Raw genomic sequence first — 20,303 nt, 5'->3', positions numbered from 1 at the left:
CTTCACTGAATCAGTTTATCAGTTGTAACCGTTTCTTTTTTTTTTTTAAGATTTATTTATTTATTTGAAAGTCAGAGTTACACAGGGAGAGGAGAGGCAGAGAGAGAGAGAGAGGTCTTCCATCCGATGGTTCAGTCCCCAATTGGCCGCAACAGTCAGAGCTGCGCCGATCCGAAGCCAGGAGCCAGGAACTTCTTCCGGGTCTCCCACGAGGGTGCAGGAGCCCAAGGACTTGAGCCTTCTTCTACCGCTTTTCCAAGACATAGCAGAGAGCTGGATCAGATGTGGAGCAGCCGGTCTTGAACCGGTGCCCATATGGGATGCTGGTACTACAGGCCAGGGTGTTAACCCACTGTGCCACAGTGCCGGCCCCTCCAACAGTTCCTTGATACAGAACAGGGGTGGGAAGCTTGCGGCCTGCAGGTTGTATCAGGCCTATGAAATCATTTGGTCTGGCACTGCCAAGGCAACTACAGGCAGGACTTGAAATCTAGTACTTCTATAGCAGGCTCATTTTTAGGTGGATAATTTTGTATGACCCACAGATGATGTTATAAATATCCAAATGGCCCTTGGCAGAAAGAAGGTTTCCCCACCCCGGTGCGGAAGAAAATACCCTAGCACCAGAATGTGATGGCTGTGAGGACTGCCTGTGCGCAGTCCCTGCAGTGGAGCCGCCTGCTGTTTGGTGGTCCAGTGGTGGTTTTGAATGAAGGAGATATTACAGCTGAGACCATGAAGTCACTGACTTGGGAAAGTTAGGGTTGCAAACAGCCTGAACGAGTTGCTTTGTAATAGAAGCTTTGAGCTTCTCCTCGTCCCATCCCCCCGCCTTCTACCCCTGCTATCTTTGTAACTGGATAAATTGCTCATCAGTTTTAGTCTGTCTTCCCATCTTTGAAGTGTGGCTACATGGTAATGCTTATTTCCTAGGGTGATAGTGGCGTGGACAAGATGTGGACTCGGTAGTCTCACCCAGTACCTGGCCCTTCACTGGCCATTCGTCCTCTTTCTGCCCATTTCCATAAAGTGCATTTTCTAGGAAAATGATTGTAAAATAGGAACAACAGTAGAAAGAAAATGTCCTGGTCAAAGAGTGAAACCCTTGGCAATAATAATGAATGCACTGTTCTCACACTTTTAGAACTCTTGTTAACTCCACTGCAGCCAGCTAGTATTTTCCTCCCACACTTTCCAGAGTTAGGAAAGCCCAATAGACTTTTGAAATCCTAGGGCCGAGGCAGAGTGTCCTGGCAGTAGCCTACAATGAGCACATTGCTTCAGTCAGCTGCCACATGGAGTCACTCAGCCGTGCAAAACCTCTGTTTTCTCCCAGAAAGTGCTGCCGTACCTGAAGACTTGCAGACTATACTTTTCTCGTCTTTATTCCGCCACTTGTGGGTGCAGCGACCAGCTGAAAACCACGAGTCCCCAGCATGAGAAATACTCCTCTCGTCAGATCGTTCCAGCCAGGCGGCAGCATCCAGGTGTCATGAGTGAGGCCCAGGGACAGTGTGGAGGACCTAACCCTGGGTCTGTCTGTCCACCAGAAGTTGATGTGCTCTCACCTTTAGAAGTCAGTTTTAGTCTTTAATGCAACCTAGTAAAGAAAAGAAGGTATAGGCCAGCACCGCAGCTCAATAGGCTAATCCTCCGCCTTGCAGCGCCGGCACCCCAGATTCTAGTCCTGGTCTAGGCGCCGAATTCTGTCCCTGTTGCTCCTCTTCCAGTCCAGCTCTCTGCTGTGGCCCAGGAGTGCAGTGGAGGATGGCCCAAGTCCTTGGGCCCTGCACCCGCATGGGAGACCAGGAGAAGCACTGGCTCCTGGCTTCGGATCAGCGCAGTGCGCTGGCCACAGCGCACCAGCCTTAGCAGCCATTTGGGGGGTGAACCAAAGGAAAAGGAAGACCTTTCTCTCTGTCTCTCTCTCTCACTGTCCACTCTGCCTGTAAAAAAAAAAAAAAAAGAAAGAAAAGAAAAGAAAAGCAGGTATTTAAAAATAGCCAAGAAAGACATGAGAGGAAGAAGGAAGAAGAAAGGGGGTCTTAATGTAAAGATGATTTGCTGGTTAATTGGCATGCATTTGTTGAAAAATCACCTCCTTTATTAGTTGGCCACCATTAGCAGGATGTTTATATATGTCTCTTGTCAGTGTTATATATATAATATGTGTATATATATATATATATATAATTTATTTATTTGAAAGAGTTACAGAGAAGCGGGGAGAGATAGAAAGATCTTCCATCCACTGTTTCGCTCCTCAGATGGCCAGATCGGCCAGGGCTGGGCCAGGATGTAACCAGGAGCCAGGAGCTTCTTCTGGGTCTCTCAACTTGTGTGCCAGGGGCCCAGGTACTTGGGCCATTTTCCACTGCTTTTCCCAGGCTATTAGCAGGGAGCTGGATTTGAAGTGGAGCAGCTGGGACACAAACCGGTGCCCATGTGAGATGCCAGCATTGCAGGCAGCAGCTTAACCCACTATACTACGACAGTGGTGGCCCCTATGTTTTAAATTTTTTTTTTTTTAAGATCTATTTATTTGAGAGAGGCAGGGTTACAGAGAGAGAGAGAGAGAGAGAGAGAGAGAGAGAGAGAGAGAAAGAGTTCTTCCATCTGCTGGTTCACTTCCCAAATGGCTGCACTGGCTGGAGCTGGGCCAATCCAAAGGCAGGAATCAGGAGCTTCTTCTGAGTCTCCCATGCAGGTACAGGGGCCCATGCACATGGGCTATCTTCCACTGCTTTCTCAGACCATTAGCAGGGAGATGGATCAGAAGTGGAGCATCCAGAACTCAAACCAGCACCCAAATGGGATGCCAGTACTACAGGCGGAGGCTTAATCTACTATGCCACAGTGCCTACCGCTAAGAAGTTTTAAATTTATTTATTTTCACTTTATTTGAAAGGCAGAGAGAGAAATTTTCTATCCAATTGTTCATTCCCCCAAATGCCTACAACAGCCGTGGCTGAACCAGGCCAAAGCCATGAATCTGGAACTCCATTGAGGTTTCCCATGTGAGTGTCAGGGACCCAAGTTCTTAAGCCATCATCATCTGCTGTTTTCCAGATGCACATTAGTAGGAAACTGGATCAGAAGTAGAGTAGGGGCCGGCGCTGTGGTATAGCGGGTAAAGCCACCACCTGCAGTGCTGGTATCCCATGTGGGCACCAGTATGAGTCCTGGCTGCCCCACTTCTGATCCAGCTCTCTGCTATGGCCTGGGAAAGCAGGAGAAGATGGCCCAAGCCCTTGGGCCCCTGCACCCGCATGGGAGACCAGGAAGAAGCTCCTGGCTCCTGGCTTCAGATCGGCGCAGCTGTGGCCATTGCAGCCAACTGGGGAGTGAACCAGCAGATCCAGCAGATGGAAGATCTCTCTCTCTCTCTCTCTCTCTCTCTCTCTCTCTTTCTCTTTCTCTCTCTCTGTTAGCCTCTCCTTCTCTGTCTGGGTAACTCCAACTTTTAAAATAAATAAATCTTAAAAAAAGAAGAAGAAATAGAGTAGCCAGAACTTGAACCTGGCATTCCAATGTAGGATGCAGGCATCCCAAGTGGTAATTTAACCACTGTGCCAACCACCCACCCCTGTATTTTAGACATTTTAAGTTATTTGTGGAATACACTGTGACATTTCCATACATGTATACAGTGTGTAATGATCAAATTCAGGTAACTGGCATATCCTTTACCTCAGACATTTACCATCTCTTTGTACTTGTTAGTACTTTTTTAATGCTATAATTTTTACCATTATGAAAACAGGGTCCTATTTTACTTACTATTTATTTGTTTGTTTGTTGGCTTTGTGTTGGAAAACTTTTTTCACTTGTGCACTCTGAAAGGACTATGGGGTGGGGCTGTTGAATGTGGGGCCTTGGTGTAGGGTGATCGGATAGAGCACCAGAATCTTCTCTGGGAACCCACAGGTTAGGGGGGGGCTTGTCTCTGGGGCCTTTGGCTTTTTCCAGAAGACATCTTCACAGCTACAGGGGTAGGGTAGGGGTGCAGGGAAGAGAGCTGCAGGGTTCATGGTTGAGCTAGTATGTCGATGTTCATTTCATTCTCTCTTGTGTCCCTGCCATCTGCCTGCATTGTGCAGCTGGCTCTGATTCCGTGTCTCTGGTGGGGGGACGTGGCCCCAAATACTCTACATGTGGCTCTCGGGGGGGCACCATCCACCCACACCCTCCCCACCTCCCTGGGGTCACATGACACACAGCATATGCGTGGTGTCCTGCCTTCTGCTATGCAGAGGCAGGAACCATCCTTGTGTCTGCTATTCTAAGAATCACTGAAAGCTGTTCTTTCTTGTGCTTGTTACCTGAGCACTAATAATGAGAAATCAAGCAGAATAGTGAGATAGTAATTTGGTGTGGCTGAGGAAATCCTTGGATGTTTTTGTTACCAACTTTTGTGGTGGTATATCTTACGGTTTTTGGTGGTTTTTTTTTTTAAACATAACACTATATTATAAACATTTCCACATGTCACTAAATTTTATTCCTTAACACATCTTTTTAAAACTCATGTTGTATTCCTCTGAATAGATCTCAGGCCTTCATTTATTTTGGGATACTCATGTTTGTAGTTTTTAGCCAATAAGCAACACTTAGATACCCTTTTCAGTAACTGTTAAACTACAGTTTGTCCCTAGGACGAGCTTATATTCCAAGACAGGACTTGCTGGGCCAAAAGAGTAGGTGCTGAGACCATTTGTTCAGATATTGGAACTAATTTGCAAGGGTGATTTTTGCCTAGGATCCAGGAAGGAGCAGGTGCGGGGAGAGGGCCTCCAGGGCCCTGAAGCGCACAAGAAGTGTACTTGTTGAGTGTGCAGCAGGGCAGCCGTGCATGCAGGGGCTGTGATTTTGCACATTCGTGCATTGATCCCTCACCAGATGTGCCTGAGCAGCCCCTGTAGGGGACCGCGAAGGAGAGCTGAGGCAGTGGGAGAAACAGCCCGCGCCATCGTTCCACTGTTGGGTACATTTGGTGGTGATGATGATGGTGGTGATGTGTAATAATACCTCGAACGTTTACAGAAGCAGGGACAATACAGCGTTTTCCCACATTGGTTTCAGAGTCGTGTAAAAGACACGCTCTGTGCCCTCGCCATGGAGCCCTGCTTTCCCTCCTGCTGGGTTGGGCACTCCTACAGCGGAGTCCGCCCAAGGCAGTCAATGCCGGTCTTCCACAAGGTTTTTCCACATTCTTTATCCAGCACGATTTTGCCACTTGCATTCTTCACCCATTATGTTTTTGCAGCTTGTCCATGTCGCTAGGTGAGGCTCTGATTCCTTCTAACTGGTGTGCTGCGTTGCACTGCAGATTCCATTATCCCTCATGCACGCCGAGCAGGGCTCCTATTTTCTGTCGCAAGCAGAAACACAGCCGGCATCCTTCCATGTGTCTCCCCATGCACACATGGGACCCCTCTAAGCGTGGAAGTGAGTCCAGCATTGGAGGATTTGAACTTTTTTTATGTATGTACCTATTTATTTTTAACTGACACATAAGAGCGCTATGTGTAATATCCAATCAGGGTACACATGCGTGCCTCTGAGCATCCTTAACTTTGCCAGATCGTCTCAGAGTGTCCTGCAGTCCAGGGCGAGTTGCACGCCTGAGTTCAGTTCATCAGTGCATGGCTCAGTCCTCAGCAGCACTGACTGGATGTGAAAAATGGTCCCCTCCCTTTTTTTTTTTTAGATGAAGTTCTGTGATTACTAATGACATTGGACTTCTTTTGAGCCCTTGGATTTTGAATTCACACTTTGCCACTGGTTGTATGAACTTAGGAAATGGTTAGTCATGCTGAGCCTCGGTCTCCTGCTTTTGATAAAACACAAATACCTGCATTTCAGAGTTATGAGAATCGAACCACGTGCACAGTTCCTGGCTCTGTTTCTGTCTCAGTCTTGAGTCATCCTACCAAATGCACCCGAAGAACTGCACCCTCCTGACCACCAAGAAAACTCCGGAGCAGCGGGACCAGTCAGAGGTTCTGTCTGAGCCGGAAGACCCTCTGGGAGCCCCCACAAGAATCCAGGAAGTCTCTGCAGCGCTCCGGTCATCGCAGTCAGCCTGGTCAGCCTGTGGTAGCTGGAGCCGAGCAGCGAACTTGCGAGGCCAGGGGTTGATGGCGTCTTTGCTGAGGCTTTCCTTTCTGAATGTCGAAATAATACAGGGGCATCGTAAAGATGTAGGACGAGTGTGAAGAGGGATAGAAAATTCACCCGTGACCCCTCTCTGCGTAGCTGATCATCCATCCTCAGCACTACGATGATGGAAAGTTTGTGAGATGATTAGGCTGGAAGCACTGGGCATGCCGAGAGTGAGCTGTTGACGGTTACTGGCATAGAGAACGCTGGCCGCAGAGCTGTGTGCTTTCAGTCCTTTTTGTAATGTCAGAGGCAGGCATTTTCCAGCTTTGTCCCCCACACACGGAATTAAGATAAATTTCAGGCCCCTTTGTTTACATCCAACCCATCAGTTTCCTTCTCTCTGTGTGTCTTTCTCACCCCCACCCCAGCTTACTCTCTGCTCTGCTAGAGTAGCTTCCAGGCTGGCGTGGCCAGGCCACGCTTGTCCCCGCACAGGGCCGCACCGCCTCTGTGGTTGAACCATGGCTCCATGCAGGCCGCCAAGGTGTTCAGGTGCCCAGGCCTCCTCACCGCTCTGAGCAACGTCCTCACTGAGTTTCTTCTCCCTTAGTAAAGTGAAGGCAGGGAAGAGTGTGTTTGCCACCTGCAGCTTCCTAATGAGTGTTAAGTATATTAAACTGTGCACACAAGTGTAACGTTAAAAAAATGCACACCACTGTTCAGCAGTGTATGTTCTGGGGGCTCACCATCAGAAACATGGGTGAAAGAAGAAACTAACTGGTAGAATCACAGCCAAGCTGCAAACAAAACGATTGGACTTTAAAGCATTGTCAGAAATTGGAAACTGTTCCAGAGGTTCTGAGCCTTTGCAACTGTGAATTAAAGATTAACCCTCCCCCAGTCTGTATGCATTTCACAGTCAGACTGTTGTGATTTTTTTAGGAAATGACATAAAAATTTCGGTCTTCACAGTCTTATATCTTCATAGCCAACATGTGTGTGCATTTTGCCAGATTGCATCCCATCCCGACTCTCTCAAGGGCAGCTTGTGGATGTAGTAAGCGAATTGCTGTCTTCCTACTTGGGTGAGCCTGTAACTTTCGGGATCTTCCAGTTTGCTTGGTCACATTCTTGCCCTAACTGCAGGGACACGAGCTCCGTGCCATCTGCACTGACATCCCCTCCCCTCGGCGCTCACAGGCTCCTCATCCCCGACACTGAGACCCCAGCACCAGATGGACAAAAGCTGCTGCTCGGTGAAAAAGCAAAGGAGAGGGTTGGGAGAGTCTCAGGGAGCTTCCAGGTCAGCGTCAGGGGCGTGTTTGCGTGGGGAGGCCTGGGAGCTACTTCGGAGTTGTGGCTTTTTCGGAGGGAGATGATGGCAGGATGTTACAGGCAGCATTTGTCCAGAAGTGAATAGCAGCCAGTCTTCCCACATACTCGGCTGACTTCATTTCAGGAGCCAGGACTGGCTTGTGGCCCACAGAGGAGAAATCTGTTCTTCCAGAGTCACGTTCAAGCTGTTCGTGCTTCATCCCTGATGACACGAGTGTATTTTTTGGCCATCTTAATACTTGATTACATCACAAGTCGATCCCTTCTAGACTCGGCCTCATCACAGCGCGGAACTTGTCTGGCAAAACAGTTCTTCTCCGGGCGGGAATTTGGTACAGTAGTTACCATTCGGGACACCGCATCCCATATCGGAGTGCCCGGGTTCGAGTCCTGGCTCCACTCCTTATTCTAACTTCCTGCTAAGGCACACCCTGAGAGGCAGCACCTTGTGGCTCAGGACTTGGGTCCCTGCCACTCACATGGGAGACCTGGCTGAAGTTCTGAGCTCCTGATGTCAACCTGACCCAGCCCCAGCTGTTGCAGGCATTGGAGGAGTGAAACAGCAGATGGAAGGTTGAAAGATCTCTGTGTTTCCGTCTCCTCCTCTCTGTCACTCTGCTTTTCTGATAAATAAAACTTCTTCCAGAGAGTCAGAACTGCCATCCATCCCTGCAAGGATGTGTGCTGGGAGCAGTGGAGACCAGGGCTGAAGGTAGAGGCAAGGGTGTGATTCAGAGCCCCAAGTTATTCCTTTCTTCATCTGCTCCCGCCCCGCCGAGTGGCAGTCTTTGAGCTCCGGCAGACAGGTGGCTGCCCGGCCTTGGTCTCACCTGCTGTTGGTTCTTGTCTGTGTCTCCATCAGGGCTGGCACTGGAGGTTCAGCACAAGGTCTGCAGGTGGACTCTCCCAGCACAGCAGCCCCTCCTCCTTGTTGTAGAGGTAGAGCGAGAAAGCTCTCATTCACTGCTTCCTTCCCCAAATGCCTGCAGTGGCCTCAGGCTAGGATCCGAAGCCAGGAGCCTGGAACTCAACTTGGGTCTCCTCTTGGTGTCGGGAACCCAATCATTTGAGCCCCACTGCTACCTCCTGGGGTCTGCAGTGGCAGAAAGCAGAAAGCTGGAGTCGGGACAGCTGGATATTGAACTCAGGCACTGGATATTGAATTCAGTGTGGGATGTGTGGGTTTAACACCGCCCCCAGCAGGGGGCGCCAGGAGGCCAGCCCTGGGTCTCGGCATCAAGGTCCAGTGGTTTTCTTTTTCAGTGTTCTCAGCTGCAGTCTTTCCTGTCTGCCAGTTTGTGGAGCCACCGTCTGACCCCCGCCCTATCCCCAGCCCCACCGTGCATTTACCATCCCTCAGCTCCTTTCTGAAATCTGGACCTCTTCCCATGCGTGATACCAAGCCCTCTTGGCTGATGGTTTCCAGAAGTCTCCATAGCACTCCATCTTTTTTGGGCCAATGCCGTTGCTTCGCATGGGTGGGGTGTGCCATTCCTGTGCTGCCTGCCGAAGGCTTGCCCGCCTTCCTCGGGCTCTCAGGACACCGGACCTGGTCTCTGTCCCGAGGAGTACCGATCCCAGGCTGGTCTTATCCGTATTCCGTTTTGTTTACATGTGTGTGTGTGCGCGCACATGCATGTGTGTGAATTGTACAAGACATTTTACCTGATGCCTTCCTTAAAAACAGGAATGTCATAGGCAGGGGAAGGTTCCAAACGGAGACAAGAAATCTTGCCTCTAGAAGTTCTTGTGCCGTCTCAGGTGGGCTTGGCTCTCAGACCCTTTGGATCAGGCCTACTGCTGGTTGGCCCCTGGTGCTGTCAGAGCAGAGGGCCTCCTACCAGGTTGGGAACCAGAGCTAGACAGTCCACCATAGTGCTGGTGCCCTACGTCCAGATGCAGCTGGCTAGGTTCACGTGCAGCCGGCTAGGTTCACGTGCAGATTTCTGTACAAAACACTGAGACTGAGGGGCTTCTCCGGGACGATTCTCCCAGCCAGCCTCTCCTGAAGCACTGGAAAGTGCTTTCTTGAGAGTAATAGTCTGCTGGTTTTCATAATTGTTTTAAATGTGGACTGTGTTTTCCTCAAAAAGAGTATTTGAGTTTAGCATAGCATACATTTCAAAACCAAGCATTTGGGGGCCAGCACTGTAGCACAGTGGGGTAAGCCCCTTCTTGGGAGCCTGGTATCCCATTTTGGAGCTCCAGTTTAAGTCTAGGCTGCCCCTCCTTCAAAATCTAGCTCCCTGCTAATGGCCTGGGAAAGCAGTGGAAGGTGGCCCATATACTTAGGCCCCTGCCACCCACGTGGGAAACCAGGGTGGAATTCTTGGCTTCGGGCTTGAGCTTGGCTGAAACTGGGATGTTATGGCATTTGGAGAGTGAACCAGTGGATGGGAGAGCTCTCTCTGTCTCTCTGTCTCTCACTCTTTGTCACTTTGCCTTTCAAATAAGTTATTTTAAAAAATTCCTTAACTTTGCTCTTTGAAAAATAAAAATAAATAAAGCCAAAACATTTAAAAACATAATAATGATTTTTTTGTCATTAACCAGCTAAATATTTATTTTAGGACCAGTAAAGATGTAAGACTGTATAAAAAGGCACTACTTGCTGCTGAAAATGTAGTCAAATTATGATAAACAAATGTGTAAAGTAAGCATTTCATTATTGGGATTATAATGGGAAAACTAATCTAATGGAATATACTGGAATAAAAATATGAAACACATTTATTTGGGTTCTCAGATTTCAGCAATCATAGTAGCAATCAATATTTAGATAATAAGGTCATTTTCTAATGAAATAATCTTTTCTCCATCTTGTTAAATTTCTATATTAATAACATCATCTTACATCTGAAAATGTAACTTTAAGACAACTTTCTGATGGCTCTAACTAGTCAGATTTTAAGCTAAACAGATAGATGTATTTTCTAGATTATATTCAGCAGAGAAAGAAGTAGAGTCAGTTATCAATTACCCGTTACTATGTAACACATCATCCCAGATGTTTTAGTGGCTTGAAGACAGCAATTTTTTTTTTTAATTTCCTGTGACCCTGTGGGTTGGCTGGGCTCAGCCTGGCAGTCATTCTGCCCTCCAGAGTTTCTGCTGGTTTCTGTGTGGCTCATTCCCCTGGGAATTCGCCTAGGCATCGGGGCTGGCAGGATTTCTCTCCAGCCATTCAGGTATGCAAGGAGTAAAAATGGAAGCAGCCAGGCTTCTTGAAGGCTAGGGTCAGAACTGACACGGCATCACTGCTGCTTCATTCCAGTGCTCAGAGCAGGTGGCATATCAGTCACGATCGGAAGGGAGGAAAGTAGGCTCTACCTGTTGAGGGAAGTGTAGCTTCCCATACAGCAAGGAGAGGAACTGTTGGTGCTCATTTTTAGACACAAGCACAGTTAGGGACATGCGAATAAAAATAGGGGATCCAGAACCCCAGAAACTGTGTGTGTGTATATATTTGCCAAGTAAAACAATTATAGGTATAGGTGCAGGCATTTGGCACAGTGGGTTAGATGCCACTTGGGACATCAGCATCACGTGTTGGAGTGCTTGGGTTCAAGTCCCAGCTCCACTCCTGATTCTAGCCTCCTGTCCATATGGACCCTGGGAGATAGCGGGTGATGGCTCAAGTCATTGGATCCCTGCCACCACATGGGAGACCCAGATTGAGTCCCAGGCTCCCAGCTTCAGCCTGGCCTTCCCCCTGCTATTTTGGGCATTTCAGGAGTGAACCAATAAATGGGAGATTCTCTCTCTCTTTCTATATCTGTCTCTCTGCCTTCCAAATAAAATGAAAATAAATTAAAAATATTTATAAAGGGTTTGTGATTATAGAAAGTATTTTATAGTTAGATTAAGTGTGTTTTAAGGAGGATATTAATCATAATTAACTCATTCTATTATTGGGTACTTAGGCCATTTTTGATTCACACCCCAGCCTCTCCTATTTGGAGAACTGGTATAGTATCCCTAACTCTGACAGACATCATCCTGGAAATCAACTTTAAAAATAGAATCCTTTGAAACTAGCCTGAAAAACTTCAAGAAGTAAAGTTATTAAATCAATGTATTAAAAAATGTAATAACTTTGGATATCTAATAAATGCTCACTTGAAAGGAGTTTTACGGTTGATACTGCCTCCAAATATGTATGACTATGAAGAGTTTGCTCAGCCTATTTAGCTTTATAATGACTCATTTTATTTTGGTGCTAGCACCAGTAATAGAATACTATTTTATCTGATTAGTGTTCGTTTGATTACTGGCAAGGTCAACAACTTTGCATGTTGGTTTAATTTTAAGCCATGTTTTTCTTCGTCATTCCTGCCTGTCAGTTGCTCTAACGCCAGCACTGCAGGGAGCGGCTTTACCCGCTACGCCACAGCACCAGCCTCGGTTACTGACCTTTCCCTGTGCATATAGTTAAAATTCAAAGGCTACTTCCATTTTCTCTTCACTTAAAAAAAAAAAAAAGATAAGCAGGGAGAGAGAGAGCGAGGTCTTCCATCCTCTGGTTCACTCCCCATATGGCCACAACACCCGGAGCTGGGCCGATCTGAAGCCAGGAGCCAGGAGTTTCTTCTGGGTCTCCCACACAGGTGTAGGGGACCAAGGACTTGGGCCATCCTCTGCTTTTCCCAGGTGCATTAGCAGGAAGCTGGATCGGAAGTGAAGCAGCCGGGACTCACAGATCGCAGCAGACTGTGGCTTAACCTGCTACTCCATAGCGCCAGCCCATCTTCACTTTATTTTTCCAGCCACAGTTTGAGCACACACACAGGAAGCAGCTTGTGAGAGCCCACACTGCTCTCAGGTCCCCACATGGGGAAACACATGGAGTACAGGGAACAGCCTTAGGCTGGCGGGGCTGTGTTCCTGAGAAGGGGCCTGACAGCTGGTGGTGGAGCGTGCCCAACTGCTGGCTTCCCCCAGAGCATCACGCAGACCTGCCAATGCCCGTCTGGTGGTTCCCCGTCTTCCTCAAGAAAGCCAGGCCTCTGGGTCAGAGAAAGAAGAGCTGCTCCTGCCGCCCTGTGAGGCCAGGCTCAGCCCCTCTGCCTGCCTCGCCCCCACCCTACCGGCATCGCTCATTAGTGAGGGGTCTGCAGGGCAGGCCCCTGAGGCCCAGCAAGGCCAGAGCCCCGCATTCCTAGGTTTTCAGCCAAACCTCACAGTTGGAATGCGAAAACGTTGCTAACATCTGAAAAATGCTTTCTTACCAGGAAGGGGTGGGGGCAGGATTTCCATAGGAAATTCCTTCCTTCATACATAATAATAATTTGTCACCGAATTTCAGTCACTCGCAGTCACATGGTGTTGCCGTGGAAGAGTGAGTTCTGCTGCCGAGGAGCCCAGCTCCTGCCTTCCTGGGAGCCAGTTCCTGGCCTGCACCTTCCTTGCTGAGCGGGAGACCTGTGTGGCAGGCCTGGCAGGACAGGAGAGGTGGCCTGGGGACGCAGCTATGACCGAGGCCTGGGCAGCCGGAGTGGGGGTGCCCAGGCGGTGTGCCGCACACCTCACCTGCCTGGCGGTCCTCGGGCAGAGCTCTCCATATAAGACAGCGTGTGAGCAAACCCCACATTTTCCAGGCCTCATTGTCGCTAGAACCAGTTTGAAGGTATCACTAGTGTTTTCATAAAATTAAGAGGACAGACATTTGTAGAAAGACCTAATGCGCAAAAGTTAAGAACTGCTTTATTAAGACCTAATTCACAGAGCCGGCGCTGTGGTGTAATAGGCTGAGCCTCCGCCTACAGCAGTGCCAGTATCCCATATGGGTGCTGGTTCAAGTCCCGGCTGCCCCTCTTCTGATCCAGCTCTCTGCTATAGCCTGGGAAAGCGGAGGAAGATGGCCCAAGGGCTTGGGCCCCTGCGCTCACATGGAGACCCAGAAGAAACTCCTGGCTTCTGGCTTTGGATCGACACAGCTCCAGCCGTTGCAGCCATTTGGGGAGTGAACCAGCAGATGAAAGACTTTTCTCTCTCTCCCTCTCTGTAACTCTACCTCTCAAATAAATAAATAAAATCTTTAAAAAAGAAAAAGGCCTAGTTCACATGCCTACGGTACGGTATTATAGGTGCTGTTGGTCACGGCAGGAAACCAATGAAGTCTGAAACCTGGGTTTCTCTGTTCTCAAACCCCTCCCACCCCCAGGCTCTTTGCTTTAGCCATGAGGCAGAAACCCTGGTAAAGGGCTCTGCCTTAAAGGAACCGGAATAGGGGCCAGCATTATGAACGCCTAGTTGAGTCCTGGCTGCTTCACTTCTTTTTTTTTTTTTTTTTTTTTTTTTTTTTTTTTTTTTTTTAGATTTATTCATTTATTTGAAAGGCAGAGTTACAGAGAGGTAGAGGCAAAGAGAGAAAGGTCTTCCATCCACTGGTTCACTCCCTAGATGGCCGCAAGGACATGAGCTGGGCCAATCTGAAGCCAGGAACTTGCTCCAGGTCTCCTACATGGGTGCAGGGTCCCAAGGACTTGGGCCATCTTCTACTGCTTTCCCAGGCCACGAGAGGGAGCTGGATCGGAAGTGGAGCAGCCAGGACTCAAACTGGCCCACCTGCAGTGCCAGCTTTACCCACTATGCCACAGCACCAGGCCCCTGCTTCACTTCTGATCCAACTCCCTGCCAACATATATGGGAGAGCAACAAAACATGGCCAATATTTGGGCTCCTGACACTGACATGGGCTCCTGGCTTTGGCCTGGCCCAGCCCCAGCCAGTGTGTCCATTTGGAGAATGAACCAGCAGATAGAAGATCTCTCTCCCACTCTATTTGTTTTTGTTTATATATATATATATATATATATATATATATATATATTTTATTTATTTGAAAGACAGAAAGAGGTAGAGCCAGAAAAAGAGAGAAAAAGAGGTCTTCCATCCGCTGGTTCACTCCCCAGACAACCACAACAACCGGAGCTGTGCCGATCCGAAGCCAGAAGCTTCTTCTGGGTTTCCCATGCACGTGCAGGGGCTCAAGGACTTGGGCCATCTTCTGCTGCCTTCCCAGGCCCAGGGCTTTAACCCACGGCGCCACAGCACCGGTCTGTCTCCCACTCTCATTGTAAGTCTGCCTTTCAAATAAATAAATTAAAAAAAAAAAAAAAAAGGAATGGAACTAATCCCTTTGTCTGGTCCAGGGCCACCCCCTAAGCCAAGAACCACCACCTCCTGGGCTGGGGCTACTCCCCAGAAGAAGTGAGGCTGCCAGGCCCTTAAATCTGTCATTTTTGCAGCAGCATGGTAGCCCTTCCAGCCCAGATTCCTCAGTACGTCTGGTGGGGAGTTCTTCATTGAATATGCAATACCGCACTGCAAAACAACATTTCAGTCAGTGACTGCATGTGTGATGGTTGTCCCATGAGACTAAAATGGAGCTGAATTAGTGATGCATTGCCATCGTCATGCAACTCATTTCTTACCTGTATGTGTGATGATGCATGTATAAAAACACCTGTGCTGCCAGTCATAAAATAGTATAATTACATAACGTATAATATTTGGTAATGATAATAAACGGATGTGTTACTGATTTATGTTTTACTGTACTATCATTATTTTAGTTATTTAGATTTTTTTAAAGATTTATTTGAGAGCGTTACAGAGAGAGAGGGAGAGACAGAGAGAGAGGAGCATTTGCAGGGAGCTGGATCTGAAGTGGAGCAGCCAGCATTCGAACCAGGTTCATGTGGGATGCTGGTGTCTCAGGTGGTAGCTTAACCTACTGCACCACAACACTGGCCCCATTTCTGCTTGTTTTTAAAAAATATTAGTGTGTGGGTCCAGCACTGTGGGGTAGTGAGTAAAGCTTCTGCCTGCGATGCTGGCATCCCATATGGACGAGTCCCAGCTGCTCCACTTCTGATCCAGCTTCCTGCTAATGGCCTGGGAAAGGAACAGAATGTATCCCAAGTACTTGGGCTCCTGCTACCCATGGCAGAGACCCAAAAGAAGCTCCTGGCTTCTGGATTCAGTGTGGTCCAGCCTTAGCCCTTGTATTCATCTGGTGAGTAAACTAGCAGATAGAATATCTCTCTGTTCTGTCTCTCCTCTCTCTGTGTAACTCTTTCGAGTGAATAGATAAAAACTATATGGTAACAAATTCAACAATCTAAAAGAAAGACAGTTTTTTTTTTAAATAAAAGGTTATTATATGGGGCCGACACTGTGGCACAGCAGGTTAACACCCTGGCCTGAAGCACAGGCATGTCATATGGACGCTGGTTCGAGTCCTGGCTGCTCCACTTCCAATCCAGCTCTCTGCTGTTGCCTGGGAAAGCAGTAGAAGATGGCCCAAGTCCTTAAGCCCCTGCATCCATGTGGGAGACCTGGAGGAAGCTCCTGGCTCCTGGCTTTGGATCGGCACAGCTCCAGCCATTGCAGCCAATTGGGGAGTGAACCATCAGATGGAAGACCTCTCTCTCTGCTTCTCCTCTCTGTAACTCTTTCAAATAAATAAATAAGTCTTAAAAAAAAAAAAGAAAAGAAAAGAAAAAGGTTATTGTAAAACAACATCAAGCAGATTCTTTGGGAAGTGTCCAGAACAAGGTATTATCATCAGTGGAGAGGACAGTTCCATGCGTGTTATTGCCCCTGAGTACATCCCAATGGGACAGGATGCACAGGTGGGTAATCCTGACCCTGTGTAGGCCAAGGCTAATGTGTGTGTTTGTGTCTTAGTTTTCTTAAGTATTTAAAACCCTTTTTTAAAGTTTTTAAAAGACATTGAATAGCCGGCGCTGCGGCTCACTAGGCTAATCCTCTGCATTGCGGCACACCGGGTTCTAGTCCCGGTCGGGGCGCCGGATTCTGTCCCGGTTGCCCCTCTTCCAGGCCAGCTCTCTGCTGTAGCCAGGGAGTGCAGTGGAGGATGGCCCAAGTGCTTGGGCCCTGCACCCTATGGGAGACCAAGAGAAGCACCTGGCTCCTGCCATCGGATCAACGCAGTGCGCCGGCCGCAGCGGCCATTGGAGGGTGAACCAATGGCAAAGGAAGACCTTTCTCTCTGTCTCTCTCTCACTGTCCACTCTGCCTGTCAAAAAAAAAAAAAAAAAAGACATTGAATAGGCTCTACCATATAGCATATTTGTGTAGCAGGCTATACTGTGTGGGTTTTTGTGTAGATACACGTGATGTTTACCCAGTGCCAAAATCACCCTTTGGTGCATTTCTCTGAAGGTGTCGCATTCATTAAACATGACACGACTGACTGAATCTGCAGGTAAGGGCTCCACATAAGGACCTTCGGACTCTTACGTGGCAACCACCGTGGTCCCCCAAATTGTCGGGTACAGAATTTATGCTGTGTTAAATTCTGCTGGATCAGATTGAGAAGTGAGGGGACGGCACAGGCCTGTCATGAGGCATCCAGAATGTAACGCTTCTCTGGCCTCAACGGAGCTGATGAAACCCGCTCTGCCCCGGATGTGAGGTGCAAAGGAAATGTCCCCATCAGGGGCTTCGAAGCCTGGGAAGACTCAGAGAACAGGGAGGGTGAGGGCAGGCATTGCTGAATCTTCTTACCATCGCCACAGCTGGCGTGTGGTGGTCACTGAAGAAATGGAGTTGCGCACTGGAGACACCGTGTGCCAAATCTGGTGCTTCAGATGACGGTGTCAACTCCAGCACCAAGGACTTCCTGGTAGAGAAGGCTGGCTTCGTGGACTCAGTGGCCGATTTCCTGATGGGACTGTGCTCCATCAAGCATTCCTAAAATTAGCTTTCTAGAGCACTCTCAGGGAAGCACTGAGCTGTGCGTGGGGTTTTCTTGGTGCGTGTTGCCAGGTGACAGCGTTATCAAAGTCTTGTTAGCCCTGCGTTCTGCCCTGTGAATCCTTAGGAGGTGGTAAGCAGTACGTCAGCCATGCGGCCAGACAGTAGTGCAGTACTGTGGACTTTTGCAGAAGAGGCTCACCTGAAGAATGGCCCAGGTCTGCAATCTGGGTTAACAGAGTAACGCTTCAGGGAGTTGTTGCGTCGGCCTGTGTCTGGGGGCATCTCCAGCTTCAGGCAGCCCAGGGGGTCCCGCAGTCTTCTGTCTCGTGCCCTGCTGGGCACCCTTTCCTCCTTTTATTTACCCCAAGTCAAAGCTCATTCAGCCATTCCCTCCTCATTCTCTGAACAGCCATCTGCTGGTCACTTTCTGTGGGTTGGACACAAGAACACATATCTGATTTGTCCTCCCTGAAACTCTTGGGCTGAGTCCTTGTCTTGTCCATTCTCACATGCACAGAAGTTGGTAACATTTAAAATACCAGCCTGAGGCCAACTGGAACTCACTATGTTTCTTTATATAATTGTGATAAGAAAGATCATATATAGAGCATTAGACTTACTAATGTTGAGCCTGCATAAAATCTACAAATGTAATCTTCACATTTTTCCCAGAGGCACTTAGGCTACTTTAGGGGACAGTAACCACCAACTCTTAAAGTGGTGCTGAGACACACCCATTACCTCCTTTAGCCCCTATAGCAGGGATGGGGAACACCCAGCCCAAGGCCTGCAAAATCACTCGGTCTGGCTCTGCCAAGGCAACCTTAGGCAGGATTTGACATTCAATAAATTAGCAGGCTGGGGCCAGCGCTGTGGCATAGCAGGTAAAGCCACCGCCTACAGTGCCTTCATCCCATGTGGGTGCCAGTTAAAGTCCCAACTGCTGCACTTCCAATCCAGCTCTCAGATAGCCTGGGAAAGCAGAAGATGGCCCAAGTCCTTGGGCTCCTGCACCTGCGTGGGAGACCCTAAGGAAGCTCCTGGCTCCTGGCTTTAGATTGGCTCAGCTCTGGCTGTTGTGGCCATTTAGGGAGTGTGAACCAGTGGATAGAAGACTCTCTCTCTCTCTCTCTCTTTCTGCCTTTCAAAGAAAGAAATAAATCTTTATTTAAAAAAAATTAGGCCAGTTTTTAAGTTGATAATCTTGTGTGGCCTGCGAATGCTGTTAGAAATATCCCAGTGGACCTTGGCAGAACAAAGGTTCCCCAGCCCTGCTCTGGAGCAGCCCTGTTAGCCGGCTTCACAGATGAGGGAACTGACCATCAGTGCAGGTGAAGAACTTGCTCAGCTGCTCAGTGGCACTGGGGAGGCGGGAGCGGGTGCAGGGCCTCTGAGGCCAGATCTGCCTTTGCCCCTGCCCCTGGGAATAGCCACATGCACTTCTAGGTCAGGACTCTTGCTGACCATCTCTGTACGTTCTTGAGAATGCAAGTGAGTGGCCAGGCTTTGCTGCTGGATTTCAGCCTGACCTCCTGCCATACTGCCTCCCCTGTCATTCCTTCCCCCTTACCCTCACCCCAGTCTGGTCTTTGTGCCCTGTGTATCCTCATGCGCTTAGAAATGGATTCCATTTCCAAAGCTCTTACAAAACAGCTGTATGGACATGTACAGTAGCAGCTTCGGAGAGTCTCTGTGTGAAAACCACATATTGCTGCATGAGGGGTGATGGACAGATAAGAAGGGCAAGCCTCGACCAACCCGGATTATTTGAAGGTTTTCTTTACAAACAAGTTGGCTCATGAGTACGGCTCAGGTATACATGCCAGTGAACACGAGGCTTCCCTTGTAGTCTCCTCATGTTGGTTCCTCTCCTGAAAGCGACTGGATTTGAAGCACGGTCAGCACACAAAGCTTGAAGTAGCGGGTGCTCTGTCACCACATGAGCCCCTGTGACACTGTCCATGCTGACTGTTGGCAGGTGCTGAGATAATGGTGACTCACCCAGAAGTAGACACAGTCGGGGGCCACATTTCAGACAAAGCAATTGGACGGTTAGTGCTGATGGAAAGGCTTGTGGTTAGGGGTGGACTCTGATTGGCACATGTTTTAGTAGGGGCCAAAAGTTCCAGGCAGAGCCTGCTAATAAGTAAGATGTAGCCTTCTATCAGGTCTCTTCCAAGCTGCTAGGAGCCTTCCCAGACGTGACCTCATCGCATAGCAGGGCTGTGAAGTGTTATCTCCTGGCTCCAGGTGAGGCAGGGAGGGGCCTCTCTTCTGAACCTGCTACCTCCTTCACTCTTGCAGATCATACACACTTGCCCGTTCCTTGGATCCAAGCTCTGCTTTCAAAAGCTCACTCTGTTCTTATTCTCACCTCCCAGTCTGCTTCATAAGTTGTCACTCGTGTTCCTCCACTTGGTTGCATCTGCTATGGTGGCAGCACGTCTTCCCCAGGCTCTGACTCCGGCCCTACTCTTGGCCCACTGTCCTGCAGCCTCCCACATTATAGCCAGGCAGAGCTGGTGTGTTTTGTCCTGCCCCTCGGCCGGCATACAGCCAGGACTGAAACGCCTGGTTCAGTATTAGACAAGCATATAGATAATAGCACTTTGTGTGTTCTGGTGCTTTGCAAGGTGGGGTTTCAGGCCCTGCCAGGTTTTCCTGTCCCAGGGAAGCAGGCAGACACAGGCAGCTGAATGAGATCAAAGTCACTGGCCAGGATGCCTGTCCAGGGCAGGGTGGCTGGTGCTCTCTACAGGTGGCTCTCTGTTTCCTGCAAGATGGCAGGCCACAGAACCGCCCTGTATGGCTCCCCACCCCTCCCCCCGCGCCCATGCTGGAGTTCTTCTGCATTCCCACTCCTTCCTTCTCTTCTGAGTGGCACTACCCCTCCCATATTTTCAGTACTCACCTTTCTTTTTGACCTGTGAAGTGCGCAGCTCCCCTTCTTTGGAACCTTTGGAACCTTCTTTTGCTGCCTCTGCCTGCTTCCTCCTTGTCCTTGTCTGGAGCCAGTCTCCAGCAGAGTTCTTTGTTCCTGCTGGGTCACAGCCCTCATGGCTGTCACCCCTGCTGCTGCCCCTTGCCCATCTCATGCCCTGCTAGGGGATGAGATGCCAGGTCTCTCCCATCCC

At 49.0% G+C, this 20,303-nt stretch overlaps 1 protein-coding gene across 2 annotated transcripts in view; it reads left to right on the top strand.

Annotated features, from left to right (window-relative positions):
• The window catches only part of LATS2 (large tumor suppressor kinase 2), a 77,980-nt gene that overhangs the window by 43,640 nt on the left and 14,037 nt on the right, over positions 1–20,303 (top strand). Inside the window, exon 1 of one of the 2 annotated variants that reach the window (XM_062194543.1) lies at positions 14,376–14,518. The exons of the other annotated variant lie outside the window; for it this stretch is intronic. Coding sequence (XP_062050527.1) covers positions 14,414–14,518 — 105 coding nt within the window. The 5' untranslated portion in view covers positions 14,376–14,413. Of the gene's footprint in view, positions 1–14,375; positions 14,519–20,303 lie in introns of those variants that run through there. 2 annotated transcript variants of the gene reach the window in all.

Source organism: Lepus europaeus, chromosome 6, assembly GCF_033115175.1.
Source record: "Lepus europaeus isolate LE1 chromosome 6, mLepTim1.pri, whole genome shotgun sequence".
Lineage (NCBI taxonomy): Eukaryota > Metazoa > Chordata > Mammalia > Lagomorpha > Leporidae > Lepus > Lepus europaeus.
This window is presented reverse-complemented; position numbering and strand designations above follow the sequence as displayed.